This window comes from Gossypium hirsutum, chromosome D05, assembly GCF_007990345.1.
Source record: "Gossypium hirsutum isolate 1008001.06 chromosome D05, Gossypium_hirsutum_v2.1, whole genome shotgun sequence".
In the NCBI taxonomy this organism is placed as follows: domain Eukaryota; kingdom Viridiplantae; phylum Streptophyta; class Magnoliopsida; order Malvales; family Malvaceae; genus Gossypium; species Gossypium hirsutum.
The window spans coordinates 26,138,389-26,160,067 of record NC_053441.1 but is presented as its reverse complement, the minus strand read 5'-3'; the positions used below and the strand labels follow the sequence as shown (position 1 = coordinate 26,160,067).

Below are 21,679 nucleotides of genomic sequence, written 5' to 3'. Positions count from 1 at the left end.
ATAAGTAAATAGATAACTATTATTTAATGTAGAATTTTTTTCAACTTTTTTAATATTATCCTTTAAATATTTTAAAATTATCAAATAGTCTAATTATATTTCATATTTTATGACTTAAATTTAGTATTTAATTTTTTAAATTTATCAAAAATCATCTAAATGCCTCAAAAAGGAAAAAATATCAAATTAATAATATATATAATTATTATTATCTGGTATTTAATCATTTAGAGATTGATTTGTTGGATTTGATTGAAATCCAATCCCTTTTCCCTTATCAAAAATGAAAAAATAAAGTAAAAAAAAATTATACTCAAATACAGTAATTCATTTTATTATTAAAAAATAATTGAATATTAATAAACATTTATATTAGTAATACGTAAAATATATATTTTGCTAGTTTTCTTATATATGGTGCATGGTTAATTGTGTGTATTTATTTGATAAAATTTTGGTACAAAATTTCTAATGTTTCGATAATGTGTATAAAAACTCGAATAATATGTATATAATAAAAAAAAAAACAAATTGTCAATGCTGTATACTTTCTTGAAATAGCATACATAAAAGTTTATATTTATAATCAATATAAATTAAGATAAAAAAATTAAAATAAGCTTTTAACTATTTAAAAATATACACCAAAGAGATAAGAATATATAAAATTCAAAATTTTAAACACTCGGTTTTCAATCTGTTATTCCTAAATAAAATTTATATTTCAAAATATGTTTTTACAATTGATTTATTTTAAAATATTTTTAATATTTTAAACATTTTTTCAACGTTATCTTAAATTTTTTATAATATATGTCTGTTTAAATATTATCTTTAAACTATTTTCTAAACAAATATATCGTAAAAAAATTGTTAAAATAAATATTATTAAAACGAAATAGATATTTTCTATTAATTAACTTAATACCAAACAATTTAATTATAACATAAAGTAAAAAAAAAAACTATCTTTAATTATTTATAAAGATAATATAGAATTATAAACATAGATGTACCTAAATTTTTAATAAAAACACCAAAGTAAAATATTTAAAAATATCATATATTTAGGGTGGGTTTGGATGAGTGATTGAGTGCGGTGCGCTGCGTTTAGCTTACTTTTTGTCTCACGCTATAGTATCGCTACAGTATCTAATCTCACCGCTACCGCTGTTTTTACACTAAGCGCAGGTAAACGCACCGCCCATCCAAACTCACCCTTAATCTATAAATATTTCAAGCTTTTGTAGAAAACAAAATATGCTATCATAGATAATATATATGTATGATTATCTTCTATTTATGAGTTGGGACGAATTATGAGTAATTTTAGATATTGTGTTAAAAAGAACAAATATGATCATAACTTATAATGATATTTAAAAAAAAGTTAATAATTAACTGAATTATCAATTGAGTCTTAGCTCGATGACATCCACATTGTTACCAGTGCAGGAAAACGTGGGTTTAACTGCGTTGAAGTGCATTATCCTTCTATTAAAAACAAATAAGAACAGATATGATAACAACATATAATGAGATTAATATTCAAAAAATAATTTAATTGATTTGAATCAACCCAAATTCAAAGAGTAATTTATCCAAACAAATTGATTTTGCATAATATATTTTTAAAAAAATCTCAAATTATAAAACTTATATTTGATTTATTATTATTATTATTATTGATCAAACTCGTAAATAAAAAGCAGATAATTTAAAAAAAATTGGAAAAATAAACAAGAATGAGGGGAGTGTTGGGCAAAAGCAGAAAAATGATATGCTCGCTTCTCAGCCAAGCACCGGTCTCTCCCGCTTATTATTATAGGAGCTCTCCTTCCATTTACAAACCCAAACCATCGAATCGCTTCTCTTGGGTTAAACCTCGTCATTTTCTCTATCTCTCTCTCTCTCTTTACATCTCCTTCTTCCCCCAGTTTAAAACCCAAGTTTTGTTTTGATTTTACAGGGTTTTCTGGCACCAATTCCCAGCCCTGCTATCCGAGTGTTTTGTTCGAAGCCCGGTGAGGTGGGAGGATTAATGGCTTCTTCCGTTCAAAATCAGGGTTCTATTTCCTACCTAACCCAACGAGAGGCTGCTGAGGTTGATGAAACTCTCATGGGCCCTCTTGGTTTTAGTGTTGATCAGCTCATGGTTAGTTAAGTTCCTTTTTTTTTTAATTCTTAAATTTACATTGTTTTATTTTTCTATTTCTTTCTTTTGGGGTTTTGTTTTAAAGCTTCAGTGGTTTGAGTTTATGTGAATTATCAGGAATTGGCTGGTTTAAGCGTTGCCACATCGATTAATGAGGTAATAATGACTATTACCAGTTTTCATTTCGTTTTGCTGAATTTTGCTGTTTTCTATCTACTAATTGAATTCATGCAAAATTCCCATGTTTTTAAGTTTATCTGAGTTTTCTGAGCATGTTTCCCGCACAACATTGAATTGGTTTCTCCTAGAATGTCAAATACTCAAATATATTGTTCAGTTGACAATTATGCTCCAGGTTTTGTAAGATTATACCTTATTTCAGTGCGGAACAACAGAAGGAGCTTTTCTTGTTACGAATTTCACATGTTTTTAAGTTTATCTAAGTTTGCTATAACAAGTTTCCTACATGACATATTGATTTGGCTTCTCCTAGGATGTATTAGACAAGTATTTATAGTTCAGTTGACAATTATGCTCTGAGGTTATATAAGATTATACCTTCTTTTTTTCAGTTTGCAACTGCAAAAGGATCTTTTCTTGTTACAGGTTTATAAACCGAGTGAGTATAACCGTGTTCTTGCTATTTGTGGTCCGGGAAACAATGGAGGTGATGGTCTGGTTGCTGCTCGTCATTTGTATCACTTTGGGTATAAGCCATTTGTGTGTTATCCTAAGCGAACTCAGAAACCGCTTTATTCTGGTCTTGTCACGCAGGTATGATACTAGCTAGAGCTGTAAGTGTAATGTTATTGAACATTGAACAATAAACAATATGGTTTATCTGAGTTGTTATTCAATCTATTGGTACCATAGCTGGAATCTCTGTCAATCCCTTTCCTTTCAGTTGATGAGTTACCTATGGACTTGTCAAAGGACTTTGACATTCTAGTGGATGCTATGTTCGGCTTTTCATTTCATGGTAAATACTAAATAGTTAATACTTAATACCCATACTATTTTTTCATGTTTATGTATGTTCTTTGTGATGCAACAAAAATAGTAAAAACACTCAGAGGAAAAATTCTGTTATATTGCTACTGCTTTAGTTTACAGCTTTATAAAGAGAAAAATAATCATTTTAAAGGAAATAAATCCTAATCCCTAAGAATCAGTAATTGATATCCTAATTTCCTAAGAATCAGTAACTGAGATTAGTTTCTATTTACAAGAGATCACAACAAATTTCTATCCTTAATTATAGGGATTCCAATTCCATCAGATTTCTATCCTTAATTATAGGGATTCCAACACTCCCCCTCAAGTTGGAGTGTAGATGTTAATCAAACCCAGCTTGCCACTAAGTTCTTCAAACATGTTTCTGTTTAAACTTTTGGTTAACATGTCTGCAACTTGTTGTCTAGTAGGTAGGTAGATGATGCATACTTCTCCTGAGTGTACTTTTTCTTTTATAAAGTGACGATCTATTTCCACATGTTTGGTCCGATCATGATGCACAGGATTATGTGCTATGCTGACAGCAGCCTGGTTGTCACAGTACATCTTCATAGGTCTGGTAAAAGGCACTTTTAGTTCTCCCATAAGTCTTTGTATCCAAACTCCTTCGCATATACCATGAGATAGTGCTCGATACTCTGCCTCTGCACTGCTGCGTGCTACCACAGATTGTTTTTTGCTCCTCCACGTCACGAGATTACCCCAAACATAACTACAATAGCCGCTTGTAAAGCGTCTATCATTAACAGAACCTGCCCAGTCTGCATCAGTGTAGACTTCCACGCTTCGGTTGATAGTCTTCTTGAAGTACAGGCCTTTACCAGGAGTTCCTTTTAGGTATCTTAGTATTCTATATGCAGCTTCCAGGTGCTTCTCCCTCGGGGCATGTATATACTGGCTAATAACACTCACACTGAAGGCTATGTCTGGACGGGTGTGAGATAGGTAGATGAGCCTTCCTACTAGACGTTGATATCTCCCCCTGTCGATTTCTTCTCCATCCTCATTAGTTCCCAATTTGAGGTTAAACTCCATAGGAGTTTCGGCTGGTTTGCTGCCCATCAAACCAACTTCCGACAGTAGATCAAGAACATATTTCCTTTGGGAAATGAAGATACCTTTTTTCGACCTTGCTACCTCCATACCAAGAAAATATTTAAGACTCCCCAAGTCTTTAAGTTCAAACTCTGTACCAAGAAATTCTTTCAATCTCAAAATTTCGCTCGAGTCATTTCCTGTTATTATTATATCGTCAACATAAACGATAAGGATGCAGCATTTACCCTCTTCCGAGTGCTTGTAGAACATGGTGTGGTCTGCCTGTCCTTGAATGTAATTTCTGCTAGTCATAGCTTTTGCAAATCGGCTGAACCACGCTCATGGAGATTGTTTCAGCCCATACAAGGACTTCTTCAACTTACACACTTGGTCCTTGTTTTCTTCAAACCCTGGTGGGAAATCCATATACACCTCCTCACTTAATTCCCCGTTGAGAAAAGCATTTTTTACATCCAATTGAGTCAAGTGCCAATCAAGGTTGGCAGCAAGAGATAGCAGGACCCGAACGGTGTTTAGCTTGGCAACCGGTGCAAACGTCTCGTTGTAGTCGAGACCATAAGTTTGGGTGAATCCCTTAGCCACAAGTCGAGCTTTGTATCGGTCAATACGGCCATCGGGTTTAAATTTCGTAGTGAAAATCCATTTGCACCCTACGGGTTTTTTCCCTTTAGGCAGATCCGAGACTTCCCATGTTTCATTGTTTTTGAGGGCCTTCATTTCTTCCATCACGGCTTGTCTCCACTCAGCTGATTCAAGAGCCTCTTCTATATTTTTTGGAATTTTTACAGAATCAACATTAGTCACAAAAGCTTTGTAAGACTTAGATAAATTTCCATAGGATACAAATCGAGAAATAAGATGTTGAGTGCAGCTTCTTGTACCCTTTCGAACTGCAATTGGAAGATAGATGGATGGTGACGGAGGTGGGACTTCTGCTTCAGAACAGTCCTCGGTTGGAGATGTAATTGGCACTGCTGTATCAGTTTCAGGAGAACGATTCCGTCGGGAGTAAACCTGTATTTGCTGTTTTCCTTGACCAAGTGGCTGTTGTACTTCGGTGGAGGTATTGTCATTGGGAAGGACGGTGTTAAATTCTTGCTGTATAGGGGAAACAACTAAATCTGGGATAGTAGTAGTAGGATCAGGCGGTATAATGAGGAGAGTATTAAGGGTCTCATCTTCATTAAAAATCTCCCCCTGAAGATGAGATGCTGCAAAGTATGGTTCATTTTCAAAGAAGGTAACATCTCGAGAGACAAACATTCGGCGCAATGTTGGTGAGTAACACTTATAGCCTTTTTGTGTAGGGGAATATCCAATGAAGATACAGGTGTGGGCTCGAGGATCAAGTTTGGATTGATTTGGTTGATGGTTATGGACAAAAGCTTTACAGCCGAATATTTTGGCTGGAAGATTAAGGACATGAAATAGAGGGAAGGCCTTTAAAAGAGTATTTAGAGGTGTTTGGCAATTGAGGATCTTTAATGGCATTCGGTTTATGAGATAGCAGGCAGTAAGGACAGCTTCTCCCCACAAGTATTTTGGAACATTCATAGTGAACATTATGGCTCGAGCCACATCAAGAAGATGACGATTTTTCCTCTCAGAGATCCCGTTTTGTTGAGGAGTGTCAGGACAAGAGCTTTGGTGTATAATGCCTTGGTCAGAAAGGTATGGACTTAAGACAGAGTTGAAGTATTCTCTCCCATTGTCAGTACGGAGGGTATGTATGGTAGAGTTGAATTGGGTTCGAACCATTGAGTGAAAATTTTGGAATACTTTGGGTGTTTCAGATTTTTCTTTGAGTAGATAGACCCAACAGACCCTAGTATGATCATCAATGAATGTTATAAACCATCTAGCCCCTGTAATATTTTTCACTCGGCTGGCTCCCCATAGGTCACTATGGATTAACGAAAAAGGTTGGGACTGAATATGTGGTTTTAATGGGTATGGCACACGGGTATGTTTAGATAATTGGCAAATTTCACACTTCAAGGAATTAATACTTTTATTTCGAAATAACAGCGGAAGATGTTTTTTCAAATACACAAAGTTTGGATGTCCTAACCTACGGTGCCATAACATAATAGTGTCCTCTTTTGCAGTGGATAGAGCCAATCCCCCTTGTTTACTGTTTTTATTCCAAATATATAGTCCATCATCAACTTTAGCAGTGCCAATCATCCTCCCCGATTTCTGTTCCTGTATCACACAACCAATTGCAGAAAATTCAGCAAGAACTTTTTCATCCTTAGTAAGTTTACTAATTGAAAGTAAATTACAGGACAAGTTTGGAACATGTAGGACTTTATCGAGAGAAAAATTCTCTGTCATTTGTACTTCTCCTATTCCAGCCACAGGTGAGTAAGAACCGTCAGCTATGCGGATTCGGGATTTGTTATGACAAGGAGTGTAGGTGTGAAACAACGTGGAGTCACCTGTCATGTGATCAGAGGCGCCCGAATCGAGTATCCAAGGAGATTGATTATTAGATTCAAAAGCAATGTTGAGGGCAGTACCTTGAGTTGCTAGAGATCCATGAGTAGTGGGAGTACCAAGTATCTTATGGAGAGTCTCAAGCTGTGTTTTGGTTAAGCGAACATCAAGAACATCATCAGCAGTAGTGGAGGATAACATTGCAGTCTTATTATCCTTCTGTTTTTTTTCAGGATAGCCATGGAGTTTGAAGCATTTTTCTTTTGTATGACCAACACGATTGCAGTGACTACACCATGGTCTTGTTGATCCAGAATCATTTCTAGCACATTGTTTTTGTGGCTGTGGACCTTTGGAGATGAGAGCAGAGGTTTCAGTAGGACGATTAGAAATTGGAGTCATAGGTTTAGGTTCCTTTGAATCTCCCATCATGACAAGACGACGCTTTTCTTCTCTTCTAACTTCTGCAAATGCTTCACCGATCGTTGGAAGAGGTGATCTACCCAGAATTCGGCCACGGACCTCATCTAACTCACGGTTCAGTCCTGCTAAAACTCATAAAGACGTTCATTGTTGAGATGGACCATAAACCTGTTGTGTTCTAAGCCTTCACCCCAATTTGCCTCATAATACATATCCAGTTCTTGCCACAAAATTTTCAAATTGTTATAGTAGTGAGTTACCTCGAGTGTTCCTTGTCGGATGTCCTTTAACTTAAGCTTGATTTCAAATACTTGGGAGGCGTTTCCAAGATCTGAGTAGTTTTCTTTGACTGCATCCCACGTCTTTTGCAGTTTTGAAAAAAAATAGGTGCGGCTTATATGGCCTTCCATCGAATTGATTAGCCAAGCCATTACAATTGAATTGTTGAGTTCCCAAGTGGCATAAGTAGGATCAGCCATGGTTGGTCGTGGGATTTCTCCATTGATGTACCCTAATTTGCCACGACCACGAATCACCATAAGAACCGATTGAGACCATTGCAAGAAGTTCTTCCCATTTAGCCGATGATTGGTGATTATAAGGGAGGAATTAATTTCACCTTGAGTGATTCCCTGATTGATATTCTGAGTTATTTGTGATGTCTCAGTTTCAGAGAAATTCTCATTGATATCACCCATTGGAGGACTAAACCACAGAAATTTTTAGTAAGGGAATTTAGAGAAAAAAATAGGATCGAATGAATCCTATAGCCCTGATGCCAAGTAAAAACACTCAGAGGAAAAATTCTGTTATATTGCTACTGCTTTAGTTTACAGCTTTATAAAGAGAAAAATAATCATTTTAAAGGAAATAAATCCTAATCCCTAAGAATCAGTAATTGATATCCTAATTTCCTAAGAATCAGTAACTGAGATTAGTTTCTATTTACAAGAGATCACAACAGATTTCTATCCTTAATTATAGGGATTCCAATACCATCAGATTTCTATCCTTAATTATAGGGATTCCAACAAAAATATTTTGATGTCATGCTGATATGATTATCTTATTCATCCCCATTAATATGTCTTATAGTTTAAGATCTTATTTTGTATCACTGCTACCAGAAATTTTGTACTTTTTTAATGCAAAATCGATATGTACATATCTCAATTTTATTTAATAAATAAGCAAAGCTATACAATCTCTGCTCTGGTTTTATAGCTAATTTTCACCGGTTCCATCAGATTATGTCATTAAATCATATAGTGCCTCTTGGTTACTTTTTGTTCACTCATTTTTGGTTTATGTATCTTTCATGATCCTAGTTCTATTTTCGATAATTTTGTGAACTACGGAATTCTGCCTCTAAATTCATTTCTAACCTTACAGGTGCACCAAGGCCACCTTTTGATGATCTGATTAAGAAGCTTATTAACTTACATTATTATGAACAAGCACAACGAAAGCCCCCTGTTATTGTGTCTGTAGATATTCCATCTGGATGGCATGTTGAAGAGGGTGATGTTGGTGGTGATGGAATTAAACCTGACATGTTGGTATGTCTTTTTTGCTGCCTTAGATTCTTTGGAAGCATTTTTTCTGTTTAACACTTATGCACCCCTTTAGATTAAATATCTAACTACTAAAATTTTCTAATTTGAAAGGTTTCTTTGACTGCTCCAAAACTGTGTGCAAAGAAATTTTCCGGGCCTCACCACTTTCTAGGTGGTAGATTTGTCCCGCCAGCTATAGCTGAAAAGTATAAGCTTCAACTTCCCCAATATCCAGGCATCTCTATGTGTGTTCGAATTGGAAAGCCTCCACAAATTGACATATCATCCCTTAGAGAGAATTATATATCTCCAGAGTTCCTTGAGGAGCAGGTGGAGGCTGATCCTTTGGATCAGGTACGGATGCAAGACAAACATGCTGCTCCTCCATTTTGCTTTATTTGAAAAACCTTTTGTTTTCATTTGTATTTTCTCACAATAATTTATGGTATTTATTTCTTTCTAAATGTAAAGTGTCTTGCAGTTCCGCAAATGGTTTGATGATGCGATGGCTGCCAACTTAAAGGAACCAAATGCTATGGCATTGTCAACCACTGGAAAAGATGGAAAACCGTATGCTTCTTTGGTTTGCTCAATCTTTCTGCTTCATTCATACTTCTTTTCTCTTTTTTTGAACCTTGATTTTTTAAGCCATAAAACGTGTCAATTTGGATTCATTCTGCTATCCTAAGGGTAAATATTATGAAGAAATAAGCACATGTTCATAAGATTCTCTCTCTTATCTAATGGAAGCACTCTCATTTCCACTTCAGGCATGGATCCAAAATAAGAGCATTGCGGGCACCTGCTCCCAATGGGATCCTTAAGAAAATTTGGGAACCATTAAAATTGTGGCTAAACTTTTTGAAGAACTTTGCTTTTCCTTCTACTAAATATGATAATCATGCTTGTTATTTGAGGTAATTATAAAATACTCGGTAGAAAGTTGATTGTTATTAGTCATACATGTATTTTAAATGCTAATGTGAATTCCATGCAGCATCTCTTCTGGAAGAATCACACATTTTAAACTGCCCAAATTGTGGAAAAAATGAACTAAGAAAGTAAATTTTGCACTTATGAATATATTGACTAAAGTTTTTAAAATTACAAAAATTACTTCAGTAATGAAGATTCGCCACCCTAACTGGGTGAACTGTTTAGAATGAATAGTCATGGCACTACGCGGTAAGAAAATGTTTGTCATGTTTTAATAATGAACATTTTATGCATTTAACATTATAAAATTATGTTGAAAGCAAGTGTGGAGGAGTTTGTTTATATAAAATATGCGCTTGGTTGATCTTATACCTGATGTTTTCATAATTTTAGTAAAATTCTTTTAATATATTTTTATTTCTGATAAAGCTGTGAATGAGTAGCCTTTAGGTTGTGAGTGGTTGTTGCTTCTTCCATCTACATTTTGTTTGAAACTTTTTGTGCCCAAAGTTAGTTCATGCAAATTTATGGGTGCTAGACTGTTAGTACTCTTCATCGACCTCTGCCATTATACATTTGGTTTAAACCTATGACTGCCTTGTCAGGTTTCATCTTGAAAGTAATTCATATACCGTCACTTCTATAAGTTCTTAATGAAATAGATATGGTGATGATGACTGCTAGCAGCTTAGTTTAGACTTTAATTGCGTTATTTCAGTACTTACATTTTAATGTTTATTGATTGACCTTTTCTGCATCTTTCTTTACCATCTTACCATCTGCTGCAGCTCATCGAGAATGGTATTGCTAAAAGGGGTCGACAAGGATGGTTTCGTCTGGTTAGTGTTCCTTTGTTACTGTCGTGAAATCATGTTGTTACATATTATTTGTTATATTTCTTACGTTTTTTACTTTATGCAGGTTCACCAATTATGAAAGTCAGAAGGCACGTCAATTATCAGAAAATCCTCATGCAGCACTTCTTTTCTACTGGGATGGGCTTAATCGTCAGGTAGTACGTTGGATTCTGGCTTTTGCTTGTCCATTCTGAAAAATGTCAAAGTAAATCAACTATAGTTGACGTGAAAATTATAGGATGATTCTTCTCAAAAGCGTGGTTCATATTCGAATATATGGCTAACATCTGCATGCTAAGACTCAAATTATTGATTTAAGATTACTGATTCTAGTCCCAATTCTTTATCATTTCCCTTTCTAAGCTTGTTTTGTTTGATGGGAAACATCCCAAATGTTTAAGGTTCCTTCTAAGGTAACGGACATTAGGATTCAGTGTGGTTCATGCCAACTGTTGAACTCCTTTATATATGTTTTGCTTTATTTTGAATACTGGAACTTTTTCTGTTATAAATATTGGGTGTTTTATCCCTGTTTGCTACCAGCTGCAATTTTCAAGAAGTAGAACAATTCTATGTTACTTTGACTCTTCATTTTCTTTTGAAGTATCCAACATCCATGTCTGATGCGTAGGCGGACATAGGTATGTAAAGGTATGACCATTCAAAGACCCTCCAAGTACACATCCATGTCTGACACTCACATCCCTGTTGTAGTAAAATAGAAACCATTGACAAGTGTAAAGTTGGATTGAAGGGATGGAATAACTGCTTTTCTGGCTTGAGTTAGCTTAGTGACCAACCATGAATTCCAGCTGTTGATTCTTTAGGCTGTTGGAAGTGATCTGGAGCAGACATAATCATCAAAATAATATGGTAGATGGTGACTTTAGATAAAATGGTTCAATACTTATGAATGAGGCTTTCCTCTGTCTCTATGTATATATGAGTGAGAAGGAAGTCCAGTGATGGTGAGTTAGATGATGCCAGTTTTTCACTCATGCATGGATGCTTTTCAGTTAACATGCATAACTACAAGCAGCAACCACCATGCTTCAGCATAAATATGGTAGATGGTGACTTAAGATAAAACGGTTCAATGCTTATGAATGAGACTTTCCTCTGTGTCTCTGTGTGTATGTATGAGTGAGAAATTGAGAGAGAGAAAGAGAGAAGTCCAATGATGGCGAGTTAGATAATGCCAGTTTAACAGTCATGCATGGATGCCTTCCCAAGGGTGCGAAAGCGAAAAGTTGTTGAACTATCTGAAATCCTGCTGATGCATGGTGGTTGCTACTTGTAGTTATGCATGTTAACCAAATGACATAACTAACAGAGTGAATGGTGTAGAACTATCTGAAATCCTGCTGATACATGGTGGTTGCTACTTGTAGTTATATATGCTCCAGAGGGTCCAATGAATTGAAATGTTCCAGTTTTATGTGGAAAGTTGTTTTGGATCTGTGGACTTATAACTTGATTTATTGAACTTTGAATTTCCTATATTAATTGAAAGTTTACTGCGGCGTGAAACAAAATCTGATTAAATGTTGCAAATTTATAGCATGTTGATATGTTTCCATGACGAAGATCCATGGGCTATAATGAACTGTAATTTCCAGGTAAGAGTGGAAGGATCTGTTGAGAAAGTTTCTGATGAGGAATCAGAGCAATACTTTCACAGTCGTCCTCGAGGCAGTCAACTCGGAGCAATCGTAAGCAAGCAGGTCTGTTATTTAAGATTCAGTTAGAATGTGGTGGAAACATGGAATATATGTCCATGGCATTTTTTCAAAAATTAATTTCCATTAGAAGTAAAAATGATCAGTTTGATAAAAAATTAACGTATTTATTTTCTTGCTTCAGAGTACTGTAGTTCCTGGATGCCATGTACTGCACCAGCAATACAAAGAACTAGAAGAAAAATACTCCAAGGAGTAAGTTTTCGGCTTTTTAATGTTTGATCATAATATTTTGATTTTGTGCCAATATTCTTCTATAAGCATTTGTGCTTGGCATGGATTTATTGCCTTGATTTGATAAGTGCTTCTTCTATTTACTTCTATCTTCGATAACAATCTTGTTCTATTTACTTCTATGTTCAATCATGATATAGAATCTCGATCAAAGGTGTTCATCATCTCAAATGATCAGCAATATGAAAAATCTTGAGATTCAGATGGTTAAAAATCAAGAAAAATTAATCCTTACGTTTTTCTTTATGCAGGAGTTTAATTCCAAAGCCTAAATACTGGGGAGGATATAGACTTAAACCAGAACGTTTCGAGTTTTGGCAAGGACAGCCATCCCGTTTACATGACAGGTTGTTTACTTCCATTGTCTTTTGCTATAATGAATATAAAGAGGATTTTACCCAAATTCTATCCTAAGTTCCAAACCTTTCTATATTGGATTGAAATAGAATCCGATTAATAATCAAATCATTGGATTTGGATCCTTGTTCAGATAATGTTATTTCTGTTCTGAGCTGATAATTAGGTCAATTCCTGAAGTAGTTTACGGTTGACAATGCTTTCTATGTTTAATTTGCATTAAACAGTGAATCAAGCAAGTCCAAGTCACTCAAAGCTCTTCTTACCCTTCAATGCCGTCTCTCTCACCATCCGCTCCCTGCAATCCGACCCCCGACCCAACCCAATCACAACTAATGTTGTTCCGACACTTCATTTTCCTTGTCCAACACCCTTATTCAATCCATATCCAGACATGGGTATGTTGGGAATATGATCCTCAAAAGGTCCCTCGAAATACTAGAAAAACTTATAAAAAATTGAATATACCTATGGACGCATATCCAATCCTTGCAACAGAGTTTAAGTAATGTAGCGTACAACACTCACATCTCTCAAAAAATGCCACTAGGAAAAACAGAAGCCTATTATGATCTACCTCTCATTTCAAACTATTGTATGGTTAAAATTCAGATGAAAGTTGGTCCAGTTGATAATTATGTGTGTGCTATTTGGCAGGTTGGAATATTCCCCTCAAGAGACCGACGGAAAACGAGTTTGGAAAATTGTTCGGTTGGCCCCCTGAGTTCGTATCTTCAGCTTCTTCACTGTCAAGTTAGCCTGTGGTTGTGGTTTTCACAAACCTTCTAACTTGCAAGTATGTATTTTCTGTGGCATTGAGGGGCAGGGGGGTGAGCATGACATTTTACTATAAAAATTGTACATCCTTGACTCTTAAATACCGCAAAGGATCAAAGTAGAGCTCGGGTTTGAAAGATGCGAGTGAATGGCATGGTTCAGGATCTCTTACATGGAGATTGAATCATGAATGAGGGAAAAAAGATCCTGAAAACACAAGAGTAGTAAATTTACTTCAAATTTATTTGTGTTCTTACCTATTGCTTTACTTATAATTTAAAGCCTAGCTACCGTTTTTATCTTCAAATTTTAACTTCTTGTTGGTCTGCGTCTATGTTACTTGTATTATGTTTTTCTATAAGGTTTTCATGATGATGACGTCATATCAAACATCATATTATGCGTTTCTGTTTTTTTAATGCATTTAAAGGGTCCTTAAGGATGTTGTCGTCATATGAAAACATTGTATCATGCAATAGATACGGTGTGGCCCTATGTCTTAAGAAAAAAACAAGTCATACAGGAGAACCAAAAGCAAGTAAAAAACAGAACACTACATCCACAAAACATTAATAACAGTCTATGAGGGAGGGGTCGTTTTTATTGATAGTAGCCACACACACCATCAAACAGATTCAAGGAGACAGAAGGTCAGTCACTGCATTGTCATGTTTTTTGGAATACTTGGCAGAGTTATATCAATTAGTAGAAGTTATGACAACAAACTTACATTTTTTTCAGAATTTTTTATAAGTGATGTGATGGTCGTTATTTTGCTGTCAAAGTTTCCGGTCATTATTTTATTTTATCTTAGTTTATCTTCTTAATTTGTCCAAAAATACTTAATTGACTTAGTATTTTTAACTTTTATTCCGTCGCTTAGGTTGATACTTTTGTATTAACATTGATACCTTATATTGATGTGGCATTTATAATCAATCTAATAATGACATGTGGTAATCTCTCAATTTATCATGTGGCATATATAAATTTTAATTTATTTTGGATAATCGGGGAAGAGAAATGGAGTTATTTGGAATCGAACTCAAGCTCTTAATGTTTTTGTTATTGGACTACAAGATTTTGGCTTAAATTTCAAAAATTAGAAAGAAGTTTTGTATACTTTTTGCCACATAAAGAACGAATTGAGACAAAAATTTATGTTTTTTTATTAATTAATTTATTTTTAAAGTTTTTTAATTTTTTAAAATTTGAGAAGCTATTACATTTGATGTAAGTATAAATTAAGGAGGTTAGTGTGTTTAGGTACTAGCTTGGTAAACAAAATATAAGTTGAGACAAGTTGAGGTATAAATTGCATATTAATGATTGCAAAAACTTTATCTCGTTAACCATAATTAAGATCATATTATTCAAAGTTTGCAATTTCAGTTTCAAGCCGGGAAGCATGAAATAATAGCCATAGCAGCGCCTGCAAAACCTCCATATGAATGAACAAATGTAGTTCTTATAATATAAATAATCAAAAGGAGCAATAATCTAAAACATACCTTTTTGTAGTTTTCCTTATTTTCTATGAAATCAAACAGCAGCACGTCCATATTTCTGTTTTTCAAACGTTAATCTGAGACAAAACTAATGCCTTTTCCGATGTTTTTCTTTCGGATTTCTCATCATCAAATCCAATACCCAATTTTGACATATCGAATTCACTCAAATTCCTTCGTTTCACGATTCCAGATACGTAATTTTTGCTGTTTTGGTTCATTGGTCTCGGACTTTGCAGAAATCCCATGGATCTCGACTTCCTCAGCTTCATTAATGGCGTTTTCGTCTCTACTCCACGGTTTCCTCTTACCAACGCCATGTGATCATCGTCCAACTCGATCTCATCGGGGCCCGTGTCTACCACCACCGACGCCACTGATGCCTCCGTGATCAATTTGGTTCTCGCCATCCGATCACTGGTAGCTTCAACGTCGTGATCGACTACACTCGTCACACTCGATACTTTCCGGCTGTTCCTCACCAATGACTTATCCACGCCTTTCACGCACCGCCATCGATTACTCCAAACAGGTCTCGCATGAACTCTCTTCCTCACCGCCGTCAAACACTCTACCACCTCGACTATCCCGGGGCGTTCCCCCGCATCAGACCTCACGCACCTAGCAGCCAACGCCATCAAACTCCTCACCACCTCCTTATCCTTCGGAGAACCGACGCGGACGTCACAAATCGCGGCGAAATCTCCGGCCCCGATCAGCGGAACCGCCCAGTCAACGACGGACGACGGACTATGATTCATGTCAATGGCACGTCTTCCGCTAATAATCTCCAGTAACAAAATGCCGTAGCTGAATACGTCACTTTTAGTGCTGACGTCAGCCGGCTCCAAATAAGCCGGGTCGAGGTACCCTAATGTCCCCGCCGGTGGCGTGCAGTTGAACCGTACATCCTCCACGTGTCCTCTTAAAGCAAGCCCGAAATCACCCAACCTGGCGTTCCAGTTTTGATCGATCAAAACATTGGAGGATTTTATATCCCTGTGGATCACCGGCGGGTTACTCGAATGTAAAGCCCGAACCGCTTTCGCAACCTGTAAAGCGAACCGAACGCGCATGTGCCAACCTGGCGATTTATAAGAAGCAGAATGTAAAAGATCGTATAGAGAACCGTTCGGCATATATTCCACGACGATGAATTGATTCTCACAAAGGGTATCGGAGCTGTAGCCAATGAGATTGACGAGACGAGGATGATAAACTCGGGAGAGAATCTCAATCTCGTTGTCCGCCGGAATGTTACAGTTCATCTTCGTTTTTTTAACAGCGGCGATTAACTTGCCATTATCGAGAACAGCTCTGTAGACAGATCCGTGACTGCCTTTACCGAGGAACTTGCCGGAAGAGAAACCACTGGTAGCGGAAACGAGATCAGCGTAAGCAAACTCCCTGATTTCGCCATTGTTTTTGGTTTTGTGGGGTTTCTTTCTGCGATGAAAACCACAGTTGTAAGGGTCGCAGACAGCAATGGCGGACTCAGCATTGCAAGTAGAGAGGTAACCCATTCAGATAGAGAAGTGGGAAACAGCGCCGTATGGTGAGAGGGAAATAGAACGGAGATCGAAAAGGCCATTAGTTGGGAAGAAATAAGAGTGTGGGTTTAAAGTGTGTACTCATTTGCAGCTTTTTGAGAAGCAAAAGCGATCAAAGTTTGAAACTTTAGAAAAAATTAGTAGTATTTATTTGAATTGATTATTGATCTTGCCATGCAAAAAGTAAAAAAAGTAGGAGACTTTGGGAGGAATTTCTCGGGGGAAGGTTTACAGAAGTGGGTTCCAAGCCGAAACACACTTACTTAAATTATTCAAAATAAGACTTTTAAAATCGATTTAAAAGTTTTTAAGAAAATATAAAATATTAGATTTATTTTTATTTTAAATTATGTTAAATAATAAAAAGATTTTATTGATATAATATCGATAATTTAAAGATGTAATTAAAATATTTTAGAGTTTGAAGACTAATTTAAAATAAAAATAATAGTTTGAGGATATTTTGTGAAATTAACACAAAACAATGCCAATTTAGAGGTTGTCATTCTAAAAGCGATTCTCTCTCCAACATTTGGCGATTGATACGACTTCTCTTTCGGCGTTTTGTGCTCGTTTTTATAAACATTTTTTGTTTTTAGTTTTGAAATTTAAAGATAGGTGCATGTTTGTTTTCTTATAGGTATGTTCTTTTTATAATTAATAAGTTATTGTTACCTAAATTAGCAATAAAAAAATATTATTAAACTATTAAAAAGTTTATATTTTAGTCAATCAACTTCAAAAGATTACAAAATGATCATTTAATTATTCAGAAATTTTCATTTAAGTCCCTAGATTGTTAAACTTGTTGTATGGTTGGGCGAAGTCAGAAAAATTTTTTTGGGGTGGGCAGAATTAAGTTGTATATTTTAATGATAGTAAAAATATAATTTTACCGTTTTAATAATTTTATCTTTAAATTTTTAAAAGATTAAATCATTTTTTTATCATTTTTTAGGGCAAAAGTGTAATTTTACTATTTCTAATTTAAAATTTTATAAATTCTAAAGGGGTTAAAAGAAAACTTTTCTATTTTAGGGGACCCTACCTAGCTACACCCTTGACTATATGACCTTCTACGATCGCACCATAGAAAGCCTTTCTCTTCTACAATTCATTTTTTTTATGAAACAACTTTGAACATGAATATACAAATCAAAATCCAAACAACTTTCTTTTTTGATCTTTGACACTAACCATCAAATTGACTTGAATCTAAAGTTTGTTCTACTTGTCGATGGGTATTGATTCATTGTACCGGTTGTCAAATTGCCGCTTAAAGCTCACTAGCCAGGCTTTAAAAAAAAACTTAATAACCCATTAACTTAAATAAAAGCTTTGAATAATAGAGTGACTTAAATGAAAATTTTTGAATAGTTTAATGACTATTTTGTAACTTTTTTAAGTTGAATGATAAAAGTACAAACTTACTAATAGTTTAGCAACCCCAAGTGTAGTTTACCCAAAACAAAACTAATATATTGAATTTTAACCAGACACTTTGATCTAATTCAATCGGGATGAATCTCAAAGGTACACATAAAATTTAATTAAATGTGCAATTTGATACATGAATTTTGACTTATTGGTACAGTTATACACATGAAATTTTAATCATAGATCAAATGTATACGTGACAGTTTAATTATAATTCAATTTTACACATTTAAAGAAACAATTGCATTGATCTATCTTTATATTGGATAAATTTAATTATTTGTGTATGAAATATGTAAATTTAAAATGATGCTATATTGATCATTGTGTTAGTAGTTTGTGAAAATTGAATCAAATCAAAATTTCATGTATAAAATTACAGAAAACCAAAGTTCACTATAACGTTACATATTAAACTAAATTTCATGTGTAATTTCGAGATTTATCCATTAAAATTTAAAAATAATTTTAAAATTAAATCTAAATATAAAATTTTTTATTATCAAATATACATTTGTGTCAACTCGAATTCATGGAATTACTGTCCAAAATCTTCCTCTGAATGAAATAAAATCTATCAAGTCCAAGTCGGTATAGAATCTTACCAATATTGATTGCTATTGAGGACTAATATATATGCGGAAAATTAATTACTAAATTCGTTCTTGTAGATACGTCATGACCGATGATAGGTAAAAAGATATAATTTTCTATAATCAATTGAAATTGGGTAAAAGGAGCAAAATCTTCCATTGATTAAGGGTTAATTGGCAAAAGAGTTCCATGGTTTAGGTGAACTTGATCCCAGTTCTTGAATTTTCCTTGTACAATCTAAATTATTTTAGTGCAAATCTAAAGTCAAAATGCAATGATGGTAGGAAACAATCTTAGACGGCATTTTACTATTAAAATAAAAAAATAAGATTTAATGTTAAAATCAATCATATTTCATTATTTTTTCAGTTTTGAGACCAATTATATTAGGTTTTATTGACTATTTTTATATTTTATAGGTTTTGAATTTGCATTCTCATCTGCTTTTTGTTATTTATTTAAAACTTTAAATTCTCATAAAATCAAAATTTTCAATCTTGTATTTTTTAAAGAAACTAGAAGTAATTTAATTAAAACATACAACTCACCTATTGCAAATAAAAAATAGTTTATATATCGACAAAAGGGTGAAAATATATGAATGATTTGGTGTGCGTCCTTTTCTTGCACGAAGCAAGCTATAGGAGTGGTTCAAGAGATAAAAGAAATGTCCTAAAATTTTAGAAAACAATGCACATTTAAATCTCATTTTGTAACAAGATTTTCGTATTTAAGATATTTATATTTATATAAAATTTTTAAAAATTTCCCTTTATTTTATTTATATATCGACGTATTTGACATTTAAATTTCATTTTATCACAAGATCATCGTATTTAAGATACTTACGTTTATATAAATTTTAGAAAACTTTCCCCTTATTTTATTTATACATCGACACATCTGACACTTAAATTCTATTTTTTTACAAGATCATTGTATTTAAGATACTTATATTTATATAAAATTTTAGAAAACCTTCCCCTTATTTTATTGATGCATTGACAAATTTGACACCATATTTAAGATATTTATATTTATATTTATTTAAAAATTTAAAAATTTACATCAAATTTATTATGTTTTAATTATTATTTGGTATAAAAATTTTTGTAATGCAATGGTATGGTGTGAACTATTAAGAAATCAGAGGCTTAAGGTGGGTATTAATTTGAAGTGATAGGCCACCGCCTATATGAAAGCAAAGAAGAGAATATAAGATGGGCCGGTGAGCACGACAGGCCGGCCTGACCAGTCAGTATCTAAGTTCGCTTTAACCATACTTTAGATGGTTGTGGGTGTTGCTTCACTTTCGTAATCAACAGTGACAGAGTGTGTGTGATGTGGGAGGTTTTAAGGATGTAAATAAAATATTGGTGTTTGTAAATTATTTGAGTTCGATTTGAAAAAATTTAAATTTGATTCGGTATTTATCGAGTTAGAATTTGAGCTTAGTAATCTTATATCGAATGTCTTATAAATCTTATCGAGCTTTTCATATTTTTATAGTACTAAATTATATTATTGCCTTTAATATATATTATTAACCCTAAACTTAATTATTAAGTCGAGCTCAAGCACTGTAGCTCAATTATATCTTGTGTTAAGCTTGAGCTGAGTATCGAGCTCCAAATTTCTAGTCGAGCATAGTAGTATTCGGGCTCGACTCAGCTTGATTACACTTGTAGGAGCTTTCTTCAATTTTGACTTTTGCATCTCTCTGCCCACCTTTAACTTTGACCTACAATGTTACACCCATAATATAATTACTAGAAATTCTATCATAGGCATACATGTGTGAAAACTACGTATTTAGAATATAAGAGTGTGCTTAAAAATAATGTACAATAAATAATTAAACATGTGGTTTGAAACTAATTAATAATAACACATGCAATATGTAACACCCCTCACCCTGCCCAGCCATTGGACCTGAGCTACGGGATGCTATTACTGTTACATGATCAATTCACATTCAAATCTCAACAATAATTCATTCAATCATCAATTCTTATCATAATTGCATGCACATCATAGTATACAAGCAAAACCGAACTCAATCGAGCTTACGAAAGCTCTAAAGTTGACCCGAGCATGAATGAGGACCAAATTGCAAACTTTTCAAACTATGAGCATAGGTATCGATACCCAAGTCAGGTACCGATACCATCCATAACTTTGATGTTTCTCAAATCAAGTTAAAAAATAATAAATATCGATATTTGGAATAAGGTACTGATGCTCCTGATAGGATGTATTGATACCGTTTTGGCATTTTGCCATTTTCAAAATTTTGGACATAAGTCAATCCGTATCGATAATGTATGCTGGTATCAATACTAAATTGGCATTCTATCATTTTACAATACTATTCATTTGGTAAAGTACCAACACTTCAACCTATAGTATTGATACTTTTTGCCAAAAGTCCAAGCATATCACATTTTGGTCCTATTTCATGCCAAAACAAGACTTAAACTCATATGGTGCTTTTGAGCACACATTACTACTTGCACAAATCAATTCAAACCATACCAATGTATCACAATTCAACCATTCCTCAATCCATAATTCTAACATGTCATATTTGGCATTTACATCACAACAATTTAATTTCTACCTAAGCAATTCATACCATTTGAATTAAACACTTATTCCATGCATGGCAATTTCATATACCAACCAAGCATACCAATGACCATCAAATAGGTACTTTGCTAGACATATCATCCTATGAAATCGTCAACCGTTACTCACATAGAGAATACCATTCACTATCAATAAGTACTAAAGCATCATCATTAACTTTACCATTTATATACCTCAACTAAAGCCTAACACATTACCATCATTCACACTTGAGCACATAAAAGAGAGCCATTCAAAGTTAAGCCACATTTGATATTCAAAACACCATCATTCAAGGTATACACTTATATATAACATTGCCTATATACATTCCACATAACCTAATCCATAATGTTTAAAAGTCTACCAAGTTAGAAGTTGGATAGAGTGAGCTCTAAGGTGATTCAATCGATGTG

The 21,679-nt window shown here is 34.3% G+C and overlaps 2 protein-coding genes across 5 annotated transcripts; one reads left to right on the top strand and one right to left on the bottom strand.

Moving 5' to 3' along the window:
• Positions 1-1,726: 1,726 nt before the first annotated feature.
• LOC107900746 (pyridoxine/pyridoxamine 5'-phosphate oxidase 1, chloroplastic) lies at positions 1,727-13,853 on the top strand. 3 transcript variants are annotated; one of them, XM_016826444.2, is made up of 14 exons: positions 1,727-1,877; positions 1,970-2,155; positions 2,273-2,311; positions 2,762-2,929; positions 3,029-3,134; positions 8,483-8,649; positions 8,758-9,000; positions 9,128-9,216; positions 10,371-10,421; positions 10,504-10,594; positions 12,059-12,163; positions 12,303-12,373; positions 12,664-12,759; positions 13,427-13,853. In XM_016826444.2, exons 1-14 carry the CDS (start codon positions 1,746-1,748, stop codon positions 13,491-13,493), a joined length of 1,611 nt encoding a protein of 536 aa, XP_016681933.2. In that variant the 5' UTR covers positions 1,727-1,745; the 3' UTR covers positions 13,494-13,853. The 3 variants fall into 3 exon arrangements, with proteins under 3 accessions (XP_016681933.2, XP_040950413.1, XP_016681940.2); XM_016826451.2 differs by having other exon boundaries at positions 1,748-1,887; XM_041094479.1 differs by lacking the exons at positions 12,303-12,373; positions 12,664-12,759; positions 13,427-13,853 and adding an exon at positions 11,044-11,090.
• Positions 13,854-14,849: 996 nt separating this feature from the next.
• On the bottom strand, positions 14,850-16,844 carry LOC107900707 (serine/threonine-protein kinase-like protein At1g28390). 2 transcript variants are annotated; one of them, XR_001685011.2, is made up of 2 exons: positions 15,058-16,844; positions 14,850-14,978 (listed from the first exon to the last, which is right to left on the bottom strand). XR_001685011.2 is itself a non-coding variant. In XM_016826410.2 (2 exons), the coding sequence occupies exons 1-2, from the start codon at positions 16,575-16,577 to the stop codon at positions 15,120-15,122; spliced, it is 1,374 nt and encodes a 457-aa protein (XP_016681899.2). In that variant the 5' UTR covers positions 16,578-16,844; the 3' UTR covers positions 14,850-15,119. The 2 variants fall into 2 exon arrangements, 1 of the variants encoding a protein (XP_016681899.2); XM_016826410.2 differs by having other exon boundaries at positions 14,850-16,138; positions 16,223-16,844.
• Between the last annotated feature and the right edge of the window lie 4,835 nt (positions 16,845-21,679).